Here is a 20,153-nt window from a genome sequence, read left to right as displayed (position 1 = left end):
AGGCACACAAAATTGATTTGTATATAATGTGGGAAACACCTAAAGTCACGTGTTATGTTTAAGTGTAGACGTAGATCTCACTTGTTAATGCCCTGCTATATAAGTGCACTAAATACAGGAAATTGCATTGTATTTTAAAATTCCTTCCAAGCATTTTGGAATATAAGCGACATGTCAGATTTAAAGGGCCACATCCTAATGAGTTACATCATTTGGATTTCTTCGAGAATAAGCTTCCTACCATCATAAGGTCAAAAGGTCACTCTCGTCATCTTTGGACCTTTCGCCACTTTTGAAGAGGGTGAAAGAGAATTTTCCAGGTGTGAGGCATAGGGAGGTGCTACATGGCTGGGACAGGAGGCACATTGACGCATAGCAAGCAATAGTCATGCCTCAATAGTGCTAGGCAATGACCATCTCCAACCACCTACCCTGCAATCTTTGAGCATCCTGCAATCAATATCCTGGGGATCACCATGGACCAGCAGATGTATACTGTGGATGCAAGAACAGGTCAGAGGCTGGGGATTCTGCAGTGAACGGCTCACCTCCTGACACCCCAAAGCCTTCCCACAATCTACAAAGCACAAGTCAGGACAAAGAATCCTGCTGATTGAAATCCCAATGGATCCTTATGCACTCAGCCACTACTTAATTAGATTTTCTGAACTGTGAATCAAATTTAAACAGTGGCATGATCTTCCTTGACTTTGGGTTGAAGTGATTCTTCAACCAATCCACTAAATCCTTCATTTTTTTTATTACTGGATATCTCTAGATTCAGCCAGCTTCTCATTACTCTGTGTATGAGCTCGAAAGCTGCAAGATGTTGTGTCATGTTCCTCTTGATTTAAAGCAGACATTTCGTAAATTGTTCTTTTTTCCCCTGGTTTTATTTGAAAAAGTATTTTTTTACAGTTTTATTCAACTACATAAATTCTATACATTACTGTAGGTACAACAGTAAATGTGCATGATTTTAATTTTCATATAAAAAGGAAAAGACCGTAAGATATAGGAGCAGAATAAGGCCATTCGGCTCATCAAGTCTGCTCTGCCGTTCAATCATGACCGGTTCTTTTTCAACCCCATTCCCCCACCTTCTCCCCATAAACCTTAACCCCCTCACCAATCAAGAACCTATCAATCTCTGCCTAAATACACCCAATGACATGGCCTCCACAGCCGTCTTTGGCAACGAGTTCCACAAATTCTCCACCCTCTGGCTGAAGGAATTCCTCCTCATTTCAGTTTTAAAGGGATGTTCCTTTATTCTGAGACTGTGCCCTCTGGTCCTAGACTGTCCCACTAATGTAAACATCCTCTCCACATCCACTCTATCCAGGCCCTTCAGTATTCGTTAGGTTTCAATGAGATCTCCCCTCATCCATCTGAACTCCATTGAGTACAGGCCCAGAGACATAAAACTCTCCTCGTTAAGCCTTTCAGTCCTGGGATCATTCTTGTGAACCTCCTCTGGACCCTCTCCAGATCCAGCACATCGTTCTAGAAATGGGGCCAAAATCACTCACAATATTCCAAATGCAGTCTGACCAAACTCTTGTAAAGCCTCGATCAAATCAATTTTTATAAAGTCAGCTTTGAGGACGTTCATGTAGTGTATTCAGGACAGTGTCTTAGAACAATGCCTTATGAAACCAACCAGGAACAGATGATTTTAGATCTGAACATAAATCTTAATTCTATAAATATTCCTCCCTCACTTCTGGCATTTTCTGTATCAGAATCAGATTTATTATCACTGACGTATGATGTGAAATTTGTTGGTTTGCAGCAGCAGTACAGTGCAGAAACATAAAATCTATAAATTACAGAAATAAATAAATAGTGCCAAAAAAAGGAATAATGAGGTAGTGTTCATGGATTCATGGACTGTTCAGAAATCTGATGGCAGAGGGGAAGAAGCTGTTCCTGAATCATTGAGTGTGGGTCTTCAGGCTCCCTTACCTCCTCCCTGATGGTAGTACAAGAGGGCATGTCCCAGATAGTGAGGGTCCTTAATGATAGATGCCGCCTTCTTGAGCCACTGCCTCAATGATATCCTCGATAGTAATTGTACACAATGCTTGTTGGCCACAGCTTGAAACTGTATGGTTTTGGTTGCCAATTTACAGAAAATATGTGACTGCACTGGAGAGGGTGCAGAGGAGACTTACAAAGAATTTGCCAGAACTTGAGAGTTGTAGCTTTGATTAAAGGTGGGGTACACTGGGACAGTGGAAGCTGAGGAGAGATTTAATTGGGTTGTATAAAATTATGAGCACTCCAGGCAAAGTAAATGTTTTAATGAATAAGTAAATGTATAAAAGTCTTGTTTTTACCCTTACTATGGGAGAAGATTGTGACTATCTACCTTATCTATGCCTCTTTTATAGACCTTTATCAGGTCTATATATACCTCAGCCTCCTGTGCTCCAGGGAAAACAAGCCCAGCCTCTCCAATCTCTCCCCATAACAAAAGCTCTCCAATCCAGGCAACATCCTGGCGAATTTCCTCTACACTCTCCATTGCAGTAAAACATCCTTCCTACGGTTTGACGACCAGAACTGCACACAATACTCCAATTGTGGCCTAACCATTGTTTTGTAAAGTTGCCACATACATCCCAACTCTTATATTCTGTGCTCTGATCCTTGAGACCAAGCATGCCATCTGCCTTCTTCATCATCCTATCTACCTGTGTTGGCATTTTCAGGGAACTATGGACTTGAATCCTAAGGCTTCTCTGTCAATCAACATTCCCTAGCATCCTCCCATTTACTGTATATGTCCTATGCCTTCTTGACTTCCCAAAATGCTTCACCTTGCACTTGTTGGGATTAAATTCCATCTGCCAACGCCCTGCCCAACTTTCCATCTCATCTGTATCCTGATGTAGCCTTAGACAACTTTCCTCACTATCCACACCACCACCAATTTTCATGTCATCTACAAACTCACTAATCATAGCTCCTGCATTCACATCCAAGTCATTAATATACTGTATATCACAGACTGCAAGGGTCCCAGCACCAATCCCTGTGGTACACCACTGGTCACAGACTTCTAATTAGAAATCATCCTTACCCCACTGCCTGCTGCCTCCTATCACCAAGCCCTTTGGATCCAATTTTTTCCATATTACAAAGCATAATTTTTTACACACTTTTTCAGGTCTCCCCTCTGCCTTCTCCACAAACCCAGCCTATCCAGTCTCTCTTCATAACTGCAGCACTCCATCCCAGGCAACGTCTGGTGAAGTTCCTCCTCACTCTCTTCAGTACAATCGTGTCATACTGTAGTGACCAGTGTGTTATAAAGTGTTGGAAGGTGGGATTGGATGAGGAGGGTCTTCCTCAACTACCACAGATACGACGGGCTGAATGTTCTCCTGTGCCGTCAGTTTTCTGTGATTCCACAATTCCAGCTGTTTGGGTATCCCTGAATTTAATTTCCCACCACTGACGGCCTTGCCCTCAGCTGCCTGGGCTCCAAACACAGGAATTCCCTCGCTACACCTTTCCACATCTCCACTTCCATAAAGATCTTCATTCCAACATGCATTGCACTTTATCAAAGTGCTTTAGTTTACCATTTCATTAGTAGTGGTAGACCCTGAGACATAATGATTGATGGAGTTCTGCATCTCCTCTCATACATACCTCGCTTGAGGTGAGGACACCTTGTTTCCACTCTAGATCGGGAGTTCTGAGGTGATCGATGAAGTCTGCTGACTCTGCCTCAGGAATGACAGGGATGCCTGGAGAGTGGGTAAGTGGGTGCTTTGGGAGGTGAACCACCGCTTTTGTCACACTTGCTGGGTTCCGTGTTTGCCCAGTGGAGAGATTCCAGGGTCTCAGTGCCATCCAGAATGCTCCTCTTTCACTCCTCTGGGTATGGGCCAGTGAGTGCCCTAAACGTCTTCAAAGAGACTTTGAGAACATCCTTGAATCAGTTTCTCCTGATGATTTAGTTAGTTAGTTTAGTTTATTGTCATTTACACCAGGGTGCAATGAAATTCCTTGCTCACATGAAGCTCACAGAGTAAACAATGTACATGGTAATAATAAATACACAATAAATATGGCAACAAGCGCAACATAGTGGAACGGTGCAAAGTACAGTCGTGCAATCTGAAGTAGTGCAAAAGGAAATGCTAAAGTGACAATAAAGGGAGAAGTAGAATTAAGAGTCCAGGAACGTGGCAGCACCACTGGGAAGGGGGTGTGAGAGAGGTGACTGGTTCAGGAGTATGACAGCAGTGGGGAAGAAGCTGTTCTTGAGTCTGGTCGTTCAGACTTTCAAGCTCCTGTATCTTCTCCCAGAAGGTAGAAGAGAGAAAAGGGAATGGCCAGGGTGGCAGGCACCCTTGACGATACTGTTAGCCTTCCTGATGCAACGTAATGTTCTGTGAGGATGGACTGGATGGAAGGGAGTGACGAGCTTGTGGTGGACTGGGCAGTGTTCACCACTCTCTGCAGGTTCTGGCATGATGAAGTTTGGAATAGAGTGCCTGTTTCTAAAGTCTGGTTTCAGGTATGCAAAGTCTGTAGCCCATCCATAGGATCAGAGCTTCAGTGCTGGGGTTGTTGTCCTGTGAGAGGACCTGACATCAGTGCATGAATCCTGACAATGGATTTGGAGGATTTTGTGAAGATCAGGTTTTTGGTATCTCCCCAATGCATGACATGGATCTGACATGGTGCCTGACATGGATCTCAAGTGTTAAGGAAGGTGGGGATCATTGCTGCTCAGTGGACTATGGGTTTAAGACTGGGTTTGTGGATCTTAAACTTTGAACATTGTGTTTCACGGCGTCCCAATGGCTGCATTAACACATGGAAAGTGAAGGTAAACCTTGTCATCAACGTCTGCCTTCCTAAGAATCATGTCACTGCTACAGTTATGCACCTGAAATATGAATGCAGTGTTGTTAAGTATTGAGCACTGCACTTGAATAGTCCCAGACAGAACTGCTTTTCAACTCTGTATGGAGTGTGGATAAGTAAACTAAAGATAATCATTTAGTATCTGTTTTATAAAAGTGACCTCTCATTAGTTACAGAAGAAAACAGAATCACCATTTAAGTTGTTAACTTTCAGGGACCACCTTAATCTTTTTCCCAAGGTGGTGACAAGGTTGGCTTTGCTTTGTGGCTGGTACTGCAATTATAATTCCCATTAGCTACCCAGCAGCTGTTGCCTGGTTACAGCTGTTGTTTACTGTGCTAGGGAAATGACCGGACCTCATCAATTTGCAAACAAATATCTCCTGTGACAGCAGAACCAGTGTTCTATGTTCTGATATATATCTAAATATACCTGTACATATGGCAAACTACAAATGTTGTGAGTACTTTGAGGTGCTATGTGGGTGGGATGAACAGTTTATTAATGGGTTTATAACTAGTTTATGCAGAGTTATGCTCAATATTTTAGTTTGTTGGACAGTAGCTCTGTTGTTGATTACATTGGGTGCTGTGATTTATGTTTCAAACACTTCTTAAATTTCTTCATGTTCTGTGATGTTTACACTCTGAGGCCTTGGAGTCCTGTGGTGTAGTGGATAGTTTTCTCAGCTCTGAGTGAGATGGTTGTGTGTTCGGGACCCGCTTCAGGGACTTGAGGACAAATTTGAGTTTGTTCTTCCAGTCAGGTTGTGGGTGCTTTGTACTGTCCCCGGTTTGGATGTGAGAAATGTCTGGATTTGACCTTCTGCAATTTACTCAAATTATTGGGTCTGAGTGAACAGCCCCTCCCATTTTCCCACTTCCACACTGAATGGTGGCTGATGCTCTGTCACCACTCACTGAGGACCCCGAGTGAGAGGGATGGAGATCTCTCACCAGCTACTCCCATATAAACAGTGTGTTTCAGTGCATTTTGTTTAGAATTGTATGTATTGTCTTCGTGTCTATGTTAAGCTTAAGATTGGAATAACCATATTTTACATATAATTGTAGTTTGTATTTCTTCATATGTTTAAAATGCTTAAAATGGAAAATGTGTTGGGTTGACGGGGATGTGCAGAAGTGGGAGTCTCGCACTGAGACCGAGAGACAAATTGTTCCCTTGGGCTTGGCTGCAAAGCTCTTGAAGCACAACAGAATTTATCACAGGGCTGCAAGCACCAGCTCACATCATGAGACTCTGTGGTATGGAAACTGAAGCACTTGGTGCGTGCTTGATGATGCAATCTCAGTAAAAGCCAATTGTGAAGGAAACCCATTGACATACTGTAAACCACAGATGAGTCTGGTATCCAGTGCACATCTGGGTGCAACTTGTACCAGCTTGGCCCACGGACAATATGGTCAAAAGACGCTCAGGCCTTCACAATGCATGTGTTTAAAGTGAATGGGTACCTGGCAGAGAGTCCACTGACAGGAATTATCTTTTGTGTAGGCTTACAAAATAATGAGGAGCATAGAAAGGGTATATAATAGGAACCTTTTCCCTATGACAGAGGTGCCCAAAAGTGAAGGGTATAGTTTTGGTGGAAAAGGTTGGGAGGGACCCGAGGAAGAACTTTTCTCCCAGAGAATAGTTGAAATTCTGAATGCACATCTCAGTCCAGACAATCCAAAACACCCACTGTCCATTTCCCTTCATAGATGCTGCCTGACCCACTGAGTTCCTCCAGCGCTTTGTGTGTTGCTCCTGAATGCACTGCCCAGGTGAGTGATGGAGGCAGAGACTCTCACATTTACATAGTCATAGAGCAATAGAACATAGATACAGGCCCTTCGGCCCAACAAGTCCATGCTGACCATGGTACCTATCCCTCTAGTACTAATTTCCTACGTTCAGCCTATATCCTTCTAAGGTAGTACTTAAATTATCAAGGCATAGTAATCTACAGAAGAAGTGCTAGTCCACGGATTAGTGGAGATGTGTACTTGGTCAACTTGGACGTGGTGGGCCTTATCTGTGTTCCGTGACTCTATGAATCTATGATTTCATGTCTCCTTTAAGTCGCACGCTAATCCGTCAGAACAGCTCACCCTCTCCAAGCCCCCAACCTAGGATCAATCTCCATGAGACCCATAAAAGCATATAATATAAGCAGCAGAATTAGGCCAGTCATCACTGAGTCTGCTTGGACATTCAGTCATGGCTGATATGTTTTCAACCCCATTCTCCTGCCTTCTCCCCATAACCCCGAACCCCATTTAACCAACCACCACCCCACTCACTGATATTCAGCCTGACCACCACTCATCATTTACCCTCAGTGCCCCCCCAATCTCACCCACCCCCCCTCCACCCCATATAGAACATAGAACAGTACAGCAAGGAACAGCCCCTTTGGCCCACAATGTTGTGATGATCTAATTAAATTAGTAATCAAATGCCCAACTTGCAGGCACAGTAGTGTAGCGGTTCGTGAAAAACTATTACAGCGCCAGCAACCTGGGTTCAATTCCTGCCACTGTCTGTTAGGAGTTTGTACATTCTCCCAGTGTCTGTGTGGGTTTCCTCCGGGTGCTCCAATTTCCTCCCACATTCCAAAGACGTACAGGTTAGGAAGTTATGGGCATGCTATGTTGGCGCCGGAAGCATGGCAACACTTGTGGGCTGCCCCCAGAACACTCTACGCAAAAGATGAATTTCACTGTGTGTTGCGATGTACATGTGACTAATAAAGAATCTTATCTTATCTAAACTAATCCTTTCTGCCTAAATGTCCATATCCTTACATTTCCGGCACATTCATGTGCCTATCTAAGAGTGTCTTGAATGCCCCTATCGTATTTGCCTCCACCACCACCCCAGGCAGCACATTCCAGGCACCCACCACTCTCTGTGAAAAAAACCTGTCCCACACATCTCCTTTGAATTTGCCCCCTCCCACCTTAAGTGTTAGACATTTCAACCCTGGGGAAAAGATACTGGTGTCTACTCTATCTCTGTCTCTCATAATCTTATAAACCTCTATATGGTCTCCCCTCAGCCTCCGCTGCTCCAGAGAAAACAACCCAAGTTTGTTCAACCTCTCCTTATAGCACATGCCCTCTAATCCAGGCAGCATCTTGGTAAATCTCTTCTGCCTCCACATCCTTCCTATAATGGAGCGACCAGAATTGAATGCAATACTCCAGGTGGGGCCTAACCAGAGTTTTGTAAAGCTGCGACATAACCTCCTGACTCTTGAACTCAATGCCTCGACTAATGAAGGCAAGCATACCATATGCCTTCTTTACCGCCCTATCAACCTGTGTAGCCACCTACAGGGAGCTATGAACTTGGACCCCAATATCCCTCGGCTCATCAACACTGTTAAGGGTCTTGCCATTAACAGTGTACTGTCGCTTTACATTTGATCTTCCAAGGTGCAACACTTCACATTTGGCCGGGTTGACTACATCTGTCATTTCTCCATCCATATCTGCAACTGATCTATTTCTCACTCTATCCTTTGCCAGTCTTCTACATTGTCCACAGCACCAGCAATTTATGTATCATCTGAAAATTTACCAACCCACCCATGTACATTTTCATCCAGGTTATTTATATACTGTACATCACAAACAGCAGAGGTCCCAGTACAGATCCCTGAGGAACACCATTAGTCACAGACCTCCAACTAGAATAAGTCCCATCGACCACTACCCTGTGTCTTCTATGGGCAAGCCAGTTCTGAATCCAAACGGCCAATTCACTGTGGATCCCATGCATCTTCATCTACCAGATGAGCCTCCCATGAGGGACCTTGTCAAACATCTTACTATAGTCCATGTAGACAACATCACCAGCTCTACTATAATCACCCTCATCTCCTCATCAAAAAGCTCAATCGTTAGTAAGACATGACTTGCCCTGCACAAAGCCATGCTGACAGTCCCTAACTAGGCCATGGTTTTCCAAATGCTCATAAATCCTATCCCTAAGTATCCTCTCCATTACCCTCCCTACCACTGACGTAAGATTCACTGGTCTAAAGTTTCCAGGATTATCCCTGTCTTCCTTCTTGAATAATGGGACAACATTAGCTACTCACCAGTCCTGTGGCTAGCGAGGACACGAAGATATTGGTAAAGGCCCCAGCAATCTAATCTTTTGACTCTCTCAATAACCTGGGGTATATCCCATCAGGCCCTGGGGACTTATCCACCTTAATGCTCTTTAAGAGACCCAACACTACCTCCTCCTTTATCTCAAAATGCCCTGGCACATTAGCACGCTCCACACTGATCTCCCTACCCTCCACGTCCTTCTCCTTGGTAAATATTGATGCAAAGTACTCATTAAGGACCTCACCCACATCCTCCGCCTCCAAGCACATGTTCCCTCCTTTATCCTTGAGTGGTCCTACCCTCTCCCTAGTTATCCTCTTGCTATTGATGTGTGTATAGAATGCCTTGGGATTCTCTTTAATCCTACTTGCCAAGGACTTATTATGGCCCCTCCTGGCTTTCCTAATTCCCGCCTTGAGTTATTTTCTGGCTTCTTTATAATCCTCAAGTGGTCTGTTTGATGTTAGCTTCCTGAGCTTTACATACATTTCCTTTTTCTTCTTGACTAAATTCACCACCTCTCTCTTGTCATCCAAGGTTCCCTCACCTTGCCATCCTTGTCCTTCCTTCTTACTGGAACATTCCTGTCCTGTGCTCTGTGCAGTTGGCCTTTAAACACCCTCCACTTGTCAGATGTGGTTCTGCCCAAAAACAGCTGTTCCCAATTAACTCTCCCTAGTTCCTGCCTAATGCTCCCGTAATTTGCCCTGCTCCAATTTAATACTCTCCCGCAAGGTCCATACTGATCCTTATCAATAGCTGTCTTAAAACTTAAGGAATCGTAGTCACTGTTCTCCCACTGAAAGATCGGTCACCTTACCAGGCTCATTACCCAACACCAGGTCCAGTATGGTCCCTGCCCCTGTATTCCAGCATTGCTAATGACTGGCCCTTCACTCCCCCACCTGTCCCCTAGCCCCCATGCCTCATGACCCGGACTGGAGGCCGTGCTTGTAACAGTGCTGTCTTTTCCTCTTTGTGCCCTGCATTAGCATTTGGGATTGTTAGACTTGCAGTTTAATACACGACACATTATGCCAGCCTGACGTTCATTGCCTTGCACTCAGTATCTACAGCAAGAGAAATTTTACGGAGCTGACAAAGGGCCTCAGACCTGAAACGTTGACTCTGTTTCTCTTTCTGCAGATGCTGCCTGACCTGCTGAGTCTTTCCAGCCACCTTCTGTTTTTATTTCAGTTTTCCAGCATCTGCTGTTTATATTTTCATTCGTTGCCTCACCTTGCAGCAGCTGCTCAAGGTCCCGACCTTTCCAAATGAATTGTTATAGTTGTTGGAGCTGGAGGTTGTGGCCACAACAGCCTCAAGCTCAGTAAATGCAAATGTTCCCAGATCGGAGGCCCAGAGTCCCCACTGTAGCAGCTGCTGGAGTGATCCAGAGTTAGTGTTTGTACAGGTGTAGGTACTACTGAGATGAGTGAACCACATGATATGACCTTGATGCAATTCTGCACCAAACATTAATGTTCAGTTTGAAAACGGCAGAACATGTTTCAATGAGAACAGCTGTTTGCTTTATCTAGTCTGAGGGACAGCACTTGTATCAACACAAAGAAAGGCACTGAGGCTGCACAGAAACACATTTAGGTGAATTGGTCAGCACTGTGAATGAGGGCAGACTTTCCTCTCAAAGCCTTTGACCCCATCAATCGTGATGGATGTGGAGCATCCTTCTCAAATGTAGAACTCAGCGTAATTAGTCTCCATCTTACATCTGCTATACCATGGCATAGAAACTGAGACCTTCACCAACAGGTCCACTATACACTATTCAGTGCAGATGGTGTCATGCAAGGTTGGGTCATCACTAACACACTTTTCCCATCTCCCTCACCACAATGTTGCATCTCACTTCTAAACATCTTCCACTGGAATGGAAATAATCTATGGAACAAATAGGAAATTGTTCAGCCTAGGTCACCCCAGCTCCAGCCATTGAACTTCCTATCCGGATAATGCTTGCACTTGTTCATGTTCAGAGGTTGAGCTGTGAGGCATCATTTGCTGAGGAGAGGATGTGCCTCACACTGCACTACACAACAAAGGAACCAACCTGTTCCTGCTGTACAATGCCACCCTCTAACGGTAACAGAACCCTAGAAAATATGGACCACTTGGGAGCTGTTTATCAGAAAAAGCAGGCATTAAAGGCATAACCTCTAGCCATCGCAAGAAAAGATTGTATGAAAATTAAGACTGCAAACCTGACACGAAACTTATTGTCTAATAGGCAGCTAATATCCCTGCACCTCTGAGACATTGTCCACAGTAAAACTCTGATAATCTGGTATCTGATTGTTCAAAACTCTAATATTCACTCTTTGCCACTCATTACTGGAGTATCAGCCCAGGAGTTCGGAGTGTGTTCGGGATGAGCATCCAGAACTAGGTCTGGACAGGAGGTGGGTGTGCAGCTGAAGCCAAGATCAGCGAAGGGAACACTGAGACATGGGTAGTGTGGCCGGAGCTTGTTTTAACAAGTTGAAACTCATTGGCTTCTATTTCTCGCTCCCTTTGAACTCACATGTTTAAAAAAATGAAATCTGATTGTGTTGGAATATTAGTAGTAATATCTAGTGGTCCAACATCAATAGTCTGCCAGACCAGCACCACCAAGGTCCTGAAGGTACTGATTTACCAGAGCTTTACTCTACGCAGCACAGGCACATCAGAACACTGGAGAGGTACCACTGGCACTGTCCCAACCATCTCCACCAAATCCACCTGCAGGATACGTGAACCTCCTCAGTGTCCTTTCCCAGGCCAGTTCCTCATGGTCTAATTACACTCAATCATCTTCAGTGACAGGCCACAGTGTTCACATGTCCAAAAGCAGCCTCTCTTTTCCAAACTCTGTTGCAGCAAGAGATGGACCAAGGAAATGATTCAAGAAAGTTCTCACTCTCCTTGAAAAACCTGTAATAGTTCTACTGGTTCATGGGAATCCCTGGCCCCTAACCAATCAAAATGGAGAAGGAGCATTCATGATGGTAGTGAGCCTCAAGTCCACATATTGGAAGCACACAGAAGTCCAGAATGAATGACTGGAGGACCACCATCATCTCCCAACCCATCATGCGCCTCCTTCCCTGCCAATGGGAACCACGTTGGCCTCATCAGCCATCTCAGAACCCACAGAACAGGAGTGTAAGTCTCTGCCAATGCCAAGGGACTGCCTAATAGAAGAGGAAATCTGTTAGTTCCTGACCACTCTGCCAATGGAATCAATTTCTCTCCAGCTACCCTGCCTATACATTTAACCTTAAATATCTCTATCAGAACTTGTTCCAAGGAGGCCAACCCCAGATTCAGGAGTCTACCTAGATATTCAAAGTCCTGAAATTATTTTGGTAATCTCCTCACCACCAAGGCTATCAAATTATACTAAGATGTGATGCCCAGGATTAGACACAATACCCTAGCTGTGACTGAACCAAAGTCTTATAAAGGGTAAGAGATTCAGAGGGGATCCGAAGGGAACCATTTTCACCCAGAGAGTGGTGAGTACCTGGAATACGCTGCCTGAGAGAGTAATGGAAGCAGAGTCACTGACAACACTTAAGAAGCACTTGAAACACCCAGGTATAGAAAGCTACGGGCCAAGTGCTGGAAGATGGGATTAACATGTATGGGTACCCACTAGTTGGCATGGGTGTGATGGGCCAAATGGCCTGTTTCCCTGCTGTATGACTCTCTCATGGGTTTTCTGCTTTTGTACTCTGTGCCTACATTTATAAAGCCCAGAATCCCACATGTACATCAACTACTTTCTCAACCTGCCCTGCCATGTTCAACAAACCATGTCAATGTACCCTAAATCTCTGTTCTTGTACCCTTCATAGATTGTGCCTCATATCATTTCTTCCACCAACAATCTGCATTTCACAGCATTACCTATCTGCCCGCTCACTATCTTGAGGGGGTGTTCTTTCTTGTAAAAATTGCATATAATTTGTTTCATTTATGTTTTCTTGTGCATGCTGCTGATATAATGTTATGTGCCTATGATGCTGCTGAAAGTTCCTCATTGCAGATGTACATACATGTGCATATGACAATTAACTCAACTATTGTACAATCCAAAGGCTGTCCTGGGGAAAGAAGGCAAGGTTCACCTTGCTCAGAGCAACACTGACAGTGATCACATGACTATGATTGGCATGCGGAGCAACAAGTAAATCTAATGAAGGAAATAACTTTTCTGCATTAAAGTTAGTTGCAGGTTGTAGTGTAAATCGTTACACTGAGGATGTGCCAGAGTGTGGAGCAATCAGCTGATTCCTTTCTGTCAGCGATGTGACGTAAGAAAGCTGGCTGTCCTTTTACAAAACTATCCCACAGCAGTGAGAAAAATGAGCACAAGGTCTGTGTTATTGTTAGTTGGGTTATAAACATTCACCAGAACATCAGGGAACCCCATGTTGGTCTTCACTTAGTACAACAGCATATTTTATGTCTAACGTGAAGGCAGCCGGGTCCTCACCATAACTTCTGAAAGATAACACCTCTGACAGTGAGCATTCTTTCAATAGTACTCGGGAGCAAAAACTCCAGTGATAGTACACTGATAATGTCGTAACAGTGCACCCCTTGGTACACTGGAGTGTCAATCTAAATAATGTGCTTATGACTCTGGAGAGGTGTTTGAAGCAACAAGCTTTTCCACAGATAGGACAGTGCTACTAATGGAGGTAAGGCAGAATTAAGTGAGCATTGATCCATTAGTTAACATTTTCTGTTATACAAAAATGTGTCAAAAGTTCAATTTGGTCTTCCAGCTTGCCAGAGATTGCATTAAGCCTCATTGGATTCCATCAAGGCTTCTTCCTGGAAAAGGCCAGCCTTCTTTGGGGAATGAGGCTCCAAATGATGAGGCTGCAGATGAAGAGGTTGACATTGAAGGTCTAAGCCTTAGGAAGGGTCAAACACTGGAAAAGAATTAAGGAAGATGCACGAGAGAGGCATTTAGAGAAACTACAAACAATACCATGTGATTGTGGAAATGAACACTCACAGACCAGTCAAAAAGACACAGGATGAACTGAAGGCAGTGAAAAGGCCTGACTCTGCTGCCAGAACAACAGCAAATGGTGGTAACCTGAGTGGGGGTGCTCAAGATGAGATTTCTGAAGAAGTAAACCCTCTGACCAAAGATACCAGGATGGGCAGTGAGCAGACAAATGATGGTTCTGGAATGGAAAGAAACCAGTGTTTGCCAGATCTGGCCAGAGTATCTGGAGATAGACCTGTCCAATGGGAGGACGAGGTGGAGGCAGCAGCTGCAGAGTTGCCAAATGAGAACAAGAAACTACTGAACCAAACTGTCCAAGCTCTGTTCTATCAAGCAAAGAGATTTTCCAATAAAGGTGAGGTTACTTTTAGATTTACTTGCCTTGAATTCCTCAATAATCTCTTTCCATTAGTCCAATTTTGTGCAAGTCTGTGGGATACAACAGGAGGGCAACAGATGGAGTGTATGGACCTGGCTACAGTAGATGAATAGCAAAGTCACAGTCTGCTCTCTATTGACAAGGTAATCTAGTTGTCTTCAATGGAAACTTACATCAACTTATATCTGACAAAATTTCATTGTGTAGCCAGAACCCTCACCAATTGGGAATCCATTTGGTGTTGAGGAAGGAGTTGGTCCTGACATTTCACCACTGGGTCTTTGGGTTTGGGTTTGCCCCAGACCAGCACTGGTGGAAAGGTTCATTTATGCATCAAGGAGAGAAATTTACCTTCTATATCCTCTTAGCATCTATGGCATCTAGCTTCTACGTCCCTTAGTCATGGAGTCATAGAGTCATACAGCACAGAAACAGGTCCTTCAGTCTAGTGTCCATGCCAACCATCAAGTACCCACAAGTATCCATCTGTTCTAATCTATTTGGCAACAGCTGGTTTGTAGCCTTCCATGCCAAGGTGATTTAAGTGTTTGTTAAGATACGTCCACCCTCTGCCTCCACCATCCACTCAGGCAGTGCATTCCAGATTCCAAATGCCCTCTGGGTGAGAAAAGATCATCAGATCCCCTCTAAACCACTTACCCTCTAGTTTTAGATTCTTCTCTTATGGGGAAAATTTTCCCACTTTTTACGTCATCTATGGCTCTCACAATTTCATAAATTGTGCACAGTTTTGGTTATCTTGCTATAGGAAAGATGTCATTAAGTTGGAAAGAGTTCAAAGATTTATGAGAAAGTTGCCAGCACTCAAGGGCTTGAGTTATAGGGAGAGGTTGGATAGGCTGGGACTTTATTCAATTGAGCATGGGAGATGAGGGGAAATCTCACGGAGGTGTATAAAATCATGAGGGGCATAGATAGGTGAATGCACACTCTTTTTCCTAGGGTTGGGGAATCAAAAACTAAGGGGCAAAGGTTTAAGGTGAGAGGGGAAAGATTTAATAGGAACCCAAGGGGCAACTTCTTCATGCAGAGGGTGGTGCATATATGGAAGGAAGTGATTGAGGCAGGTACTATAACAACTTTTGAAAGATACTTGGACAGATCCATGGACGGGAAAAGTTTCGAGTGATATGGGCCAAATGCGAGCAAACGGGACTAGCTCAGATGGGTATCTTGGTTGGTTTGGATGAATTGGGCTGAAGGGCCTGTTTCCATGCTGTATTACTCTATGACTCTAAACTTCTATTAGGTCCCCCATCAGCATCTTCCACTCCATGGAAAACAAGATCAGCCTATCCATCTTCCCTCATAACTGAAACAATCCATCCCAGGCAACATCTTGGTAAATCTCCTCTGCATCCTCCCCAGTGCAATCATGCCTTCCTAAAGTGTGGAAACTGGAACTGTACTCAATACTCCAGCTGTGGCCTAACCAATGTTCTATACAGTTGGACCATAACCATATAATAGAATCATTGAATTATACAGCATGGACACAGGCCATTTGGTCCATTTCATCTATGTGGGTACCCTTCTGTATTAACTGCATCACCCAGCACTTGGCCCATAGCCCTCTATACCCAGGTGATTCAAGTTCTCATCCAGACACTTCTTAAATGTTGTCAGTGACCCAGCTTCAACCATTCTCTCCTCAGATCCCCTCTGAATGTCTTCCCCCTTACTATGTCCTCTAATGTGTGGAAAAGTTTCCTGCAGTCTACCCTATCTATACCCCTCATTACTTTATATATCTCAATCGTCCCCTCCTCCACTCCAGGGAGAACAAATCTAGCCTCTCCACGTAACTGAAGTTCTCCATCCCAGGCAATATCCTGGTGAATCTCCTCTGTGCCCTCTCAAGCGCAGTCACATCCTTCCTGTACCTTGGTGACCACGACTGCACACAGTGCTCCAGCTGAGATCTGACCAAGGTTTTATAAAGTTGGGGCACTGCCTACTTCTGCATTCAGTGCCCCGACTAATGAAGGCAGGTATCACATGTGCCTTCCTAATCATCTTATCTACCTGTGTTGTCACCTTCAAGGATCTATGGACTTGTACTCTGAGATAAATTGTTACATTGAAGATTTGGCACTGTCATTGTTACTGTGCAGGCACTGTGATTGGCACTGCAATAATTTAGTACAAGATTGACAGGATGATTACTTCTGCAATAGTTTGATACCGGGATATTTTGTCACTCTGATAGATTGTTAATGCGATGGGTCATAGCTGTTCTACAATTGTAATTGTTAATGTGATTGGCACAGGGATTGGCGGGCACTGTGATAGAATGGACCAATGATATCTTGGCACTGTGACAGACTAACACTGAGATCATTACCATGGCAGAAAAGCAGAAAATGCTGCAAACACCCAGCAGGTCAGGCAGCATCTGTGGAAAGAGGGACAGAGTTAATGTTTCCAGCTGAAGATCCTTCATCAGATGGCCTACTCCAGATCCTGTTTGCTATATTCTTCTTGCAAGGACAGTATGTGACGGGTGCTACATGAACACTGATAGTTGTTCCTGTGATACATTAGCACTGTGATACATTAGCACAATGATAGAATAGTATTGTGATAGCTTGTTACAGTGATTGGCAGTGGAATAGCATGAAATGAAGAGAATGTGTTACTCTATTTGATTGGCACTATGATAAGTTGTTTCCATGAAATTTGGTGTTGCACGAAGTCAGCACAGTGTTTGTTTCTTTGTTGGGTTAGCTCTGTAATTGATGGTTACTTTGGTGGATTGGAGCTGGGAAACAATTGCATTGTGATTGTTAATGTGATTGGCACAAGGTAGACTGGCACTGGAATAGAACGACTCTGTGTTTATAGTTAAGTGCTGTGATAAGTTGGCATTGTGGGTTAATATGGTGATTGACCCTGGGATTGCTTGGGGCTATCATAGTTTACATCTGTAATTGTTTAGTACATTAGTGTAGCACAGTGATGGATCGGTACCAGGATAAGTAATTACATAGTATTGCATTGTTATGGGTTGTTGCAATGACAAATTGGGAAGGTATCAGGAAATGTGGAGTTGATTCTGTTCCTTGTTAGAAGATGATCAATGACAACTGCCCCAAGTTACGTGGGATGCTTGCAAGTGAATATAGTGTAGCTGTGGTTCTCAAGCGTTTCTCTCTGTGCTTGGACACTTCTTTGGACTGTGAAATGATGCAATCAGAATGTTCTGCTGAGAGGGTCACTGCTACATAACCTTGTAAGTTGGTTTCCTGTTTGATTAGGTTCCCAGTTCTGCAGACACATAAACACATGGTACACTTGTCTAAATATTTGAGTAGTAGGTAAGATTTAGAAAAGATTTTTAACGTCGCTGGTTATGAAAACTTGACAGGTTCAGCAATGCCATTTTCGGCGAGGCCTTTGTGACCGAGGGCAGTAACCACTAGCATCACAGTGCATCACAGGGAAGATGCAAAACATGATATGTCTTCAGAGAAAGATGTAACCTACCTTTCCAACATAATAGAGTTCAGAGCTAACTTCCTTAGTAATACAACAGGTCAAGAAACTCTCTCTGGCAAGGTGCCCAGGAATTTCTCAGGTTAGTCTCCAACCTTTATTTCATTGAGTTATCAAACATGTAAGCTGTGAGCCTCAAGCTGTAGTCTTTACCCAATCAACACTCAACCTCTGGTTAGAAAATGACAAGTTCAACAATTCACCTTTGGCTATCAGAGCAAGGTGCGTGTGGGAATATCAGCTGCCACACTTCAATGAAGTCAAGGCTACAGAACTTTGGTGAATACAATTAATTCTCACACAGGCTCATTGCATGGACTAAATCTCTCATCTTCTTTGTCCTTGACATTGTTTAAATTTCATTCAGAATTGGAGGTTAGTTTTAAGCTAATCTGCCCCATCTGACACCAGACTGATGGTGGAGGAATGATCTTGCACCTATCCCAATTTTCTCTCAGTTGACTTCAGTGGACATAAAACTGGTGCTGTTCCCAATCACATCTATGGGTAGGTGAGGTTAAACTTGCCCATTGGCTGCAACATTTCCTGAGATGTTGTGGTACTCCACATGAGATAGGCCACATGATACAGTCTGTGTGGGACTGGGAATATTTCAATTAATATTTAATCACACAAAGAATTGGTTAAATGGCAGGGTGATTCCAATATGAATCTTACTTTGCAATTTGACAGTTGCAGAATGACAACCTTATTTTATTTGAGTTTTTATTGATTCAATTTTTGGCCCCAAGAGCATCTCAGAGAAGATCATCAATTCTTGCCCACTCCCAACTGCTCTTAAGAAGGTGGTGGCAGTTCCACTGGTGAAAGCACTGCAGTGGGATTTAGACCCAGTGAAAATGAAGAATGCACTTTGCAGGAGTACTTGCAGCAGGTGGCGTTCTCATGACCCAGCTACTCTTGCCCTTCTAGGTGGTAGAGGTTGTCAGTCTGGCAGGGTTGTTGGGCAGCCCTAGGCATTAATTGCAGCGCATTTTATAGATGGCACATATTGCAGCCACTGTACATTAATGTAGTAGGGAGTGAATGTTTAGAGTGGAGATGGGGTGTCAATCAAACAAGCTACTTTGTTTGATGGTGTGGCACTTCATGTGTTGTTAGAGCTGCTCTCAACAGGTGGAGAGGTTCATCGAATGAAATAGTCTATTAAAAGGCTTGACTCCACTGTCAGAAAAGCAAATGGGAACCTGAATAAGGTGCCCAAGGTGAGATTTCTGAAGTAATCCCCATGACCAAAAACACCAGGGTGGGCAGTGAGCAGAAACGATGGTTATGGGATGGAAAGAAACCATTACTAACAGAAAGCACGAAACAGCCAGCATTACACCCCCCCCCCCCTCCCACCACATACCGGTCAGCTCTCCAGCTTACGCAAAGTAAATTTCCTGTATAAAAGGTGTTTGGCGAAGTTAATGTTTTGAGTAGCAAGTGAATGGAGAACAATATGAATTATAAATATTGTGCCATTGGTAACTACATCATTTTTAATAGAATAGTACGGGCCCTTCAGCCCATGATGTTGTGCTGACCTATATAAACCTAACCCAATCAATCTAACCCTTCCCTCCCACACAGCCCATAACCGTCCATTTTTCTTACATCCATGTGCCCAAAGAGTCTTTTAAATCTTCCCATTGTATCAGCCTCTACCACCGGCAGTGTGTTCCAGGCACCCACCACCGTAAAAACCTACCTCTGACATCCTCCCTAAACTTTCCTCCACTCACCTTAAATGTATGTCCTCTAGTATTGGCCATTGCCGCCCTGGGGAAAAGGTGCTGGCTGTCCATTCTATCCATGCCTCCCATAATCTTATATGCAACTACCAAGTCACCTCTCATCCTCTATCACGCTAAAGAGAAAACGCCCTAGCTCGCTCAACCTTTCCTCACAAGACATGTTCTCTAATCCAGGCAGCATCCTGGTAAATCTCCTCTGCACCCTCTCTAAAGCTTCCACATCCTTCCTATAATTAGGCAACCAGAACAGAACACAATACTCCAAGTGTGGTCTAACCAGAGTTTCATAGAGCTGCAACATTACCTTGTGGCTCTTGAACTCAATTCCCCAACTAATGAAGGCCAGCACATCATACACCTTCTTAACCATCCCATCAACTTGTGGCAACTTTGAGATCTATGGACTTGGATCCCGAGATCCCTCTGTTCCTCCACACTGCTCAGAATCCTG

The 20,153-nt window shown here is 43.9% G+C and overlaps 1 protein-coding gene and 1 long non-coding RNA gene across 2 annotated transcripts in view; both read left to right on the top strand.

Annotated features, from left to right (window-relative positions):
• The first annotated feature begins 5,333 nt into the window (after positions 1–5,333).
• Positions 5,334–13,945, top strand: LOC127583269 (uncharacterized). Its single transcript, XR_007958234.1, has 3 exons — positions 5,334–5,350; positions 6,616–6,678; positions 13,815–13,945. It is a non-coding gene; the product is annotated as an uncharacterized LOC127583269 (long non-coding RNA).
• Positions 13,946–14,038: 93 nt separating this feature from the next.
• LOC127583253 (protein polyglycylase TTLL10-like) overlaps positions 14,039–20,153 on the top strand; it is a 51,722-nt gene continuing 45,607 nt past the window's right edge. Inside the window, exon 1 of the mRNA XM_052039021.1 lies at positions 14,039–14,402. Coding sequence (XP_051894981.1) covers positions 14,039–14,402 — 364 coding nt within the window. The remainder of the gene's footprint in view (positions 14,403–20,153) is intronic.

This window comes from Pristis pectinata, chromosome 26, assembly GCF_009764475.1.
Source record: "Pristis pectinata isolate sPriPec2 chromosome 26, sPriPec2.1.pri, whole genome shotgun sequence".
Taxonomy (NCBI): domain Eukaryota; kingdom Metazoa; phylum Chordata; class Chondrichthyes; order Rhinopristiformes; family Pristidae; genus Pristis; species Pristis pectinata.
Note: the sequence above shows the minus strand (reverse complement) of the source record. Positions and strands in the feature narration are given on the sequence as shown.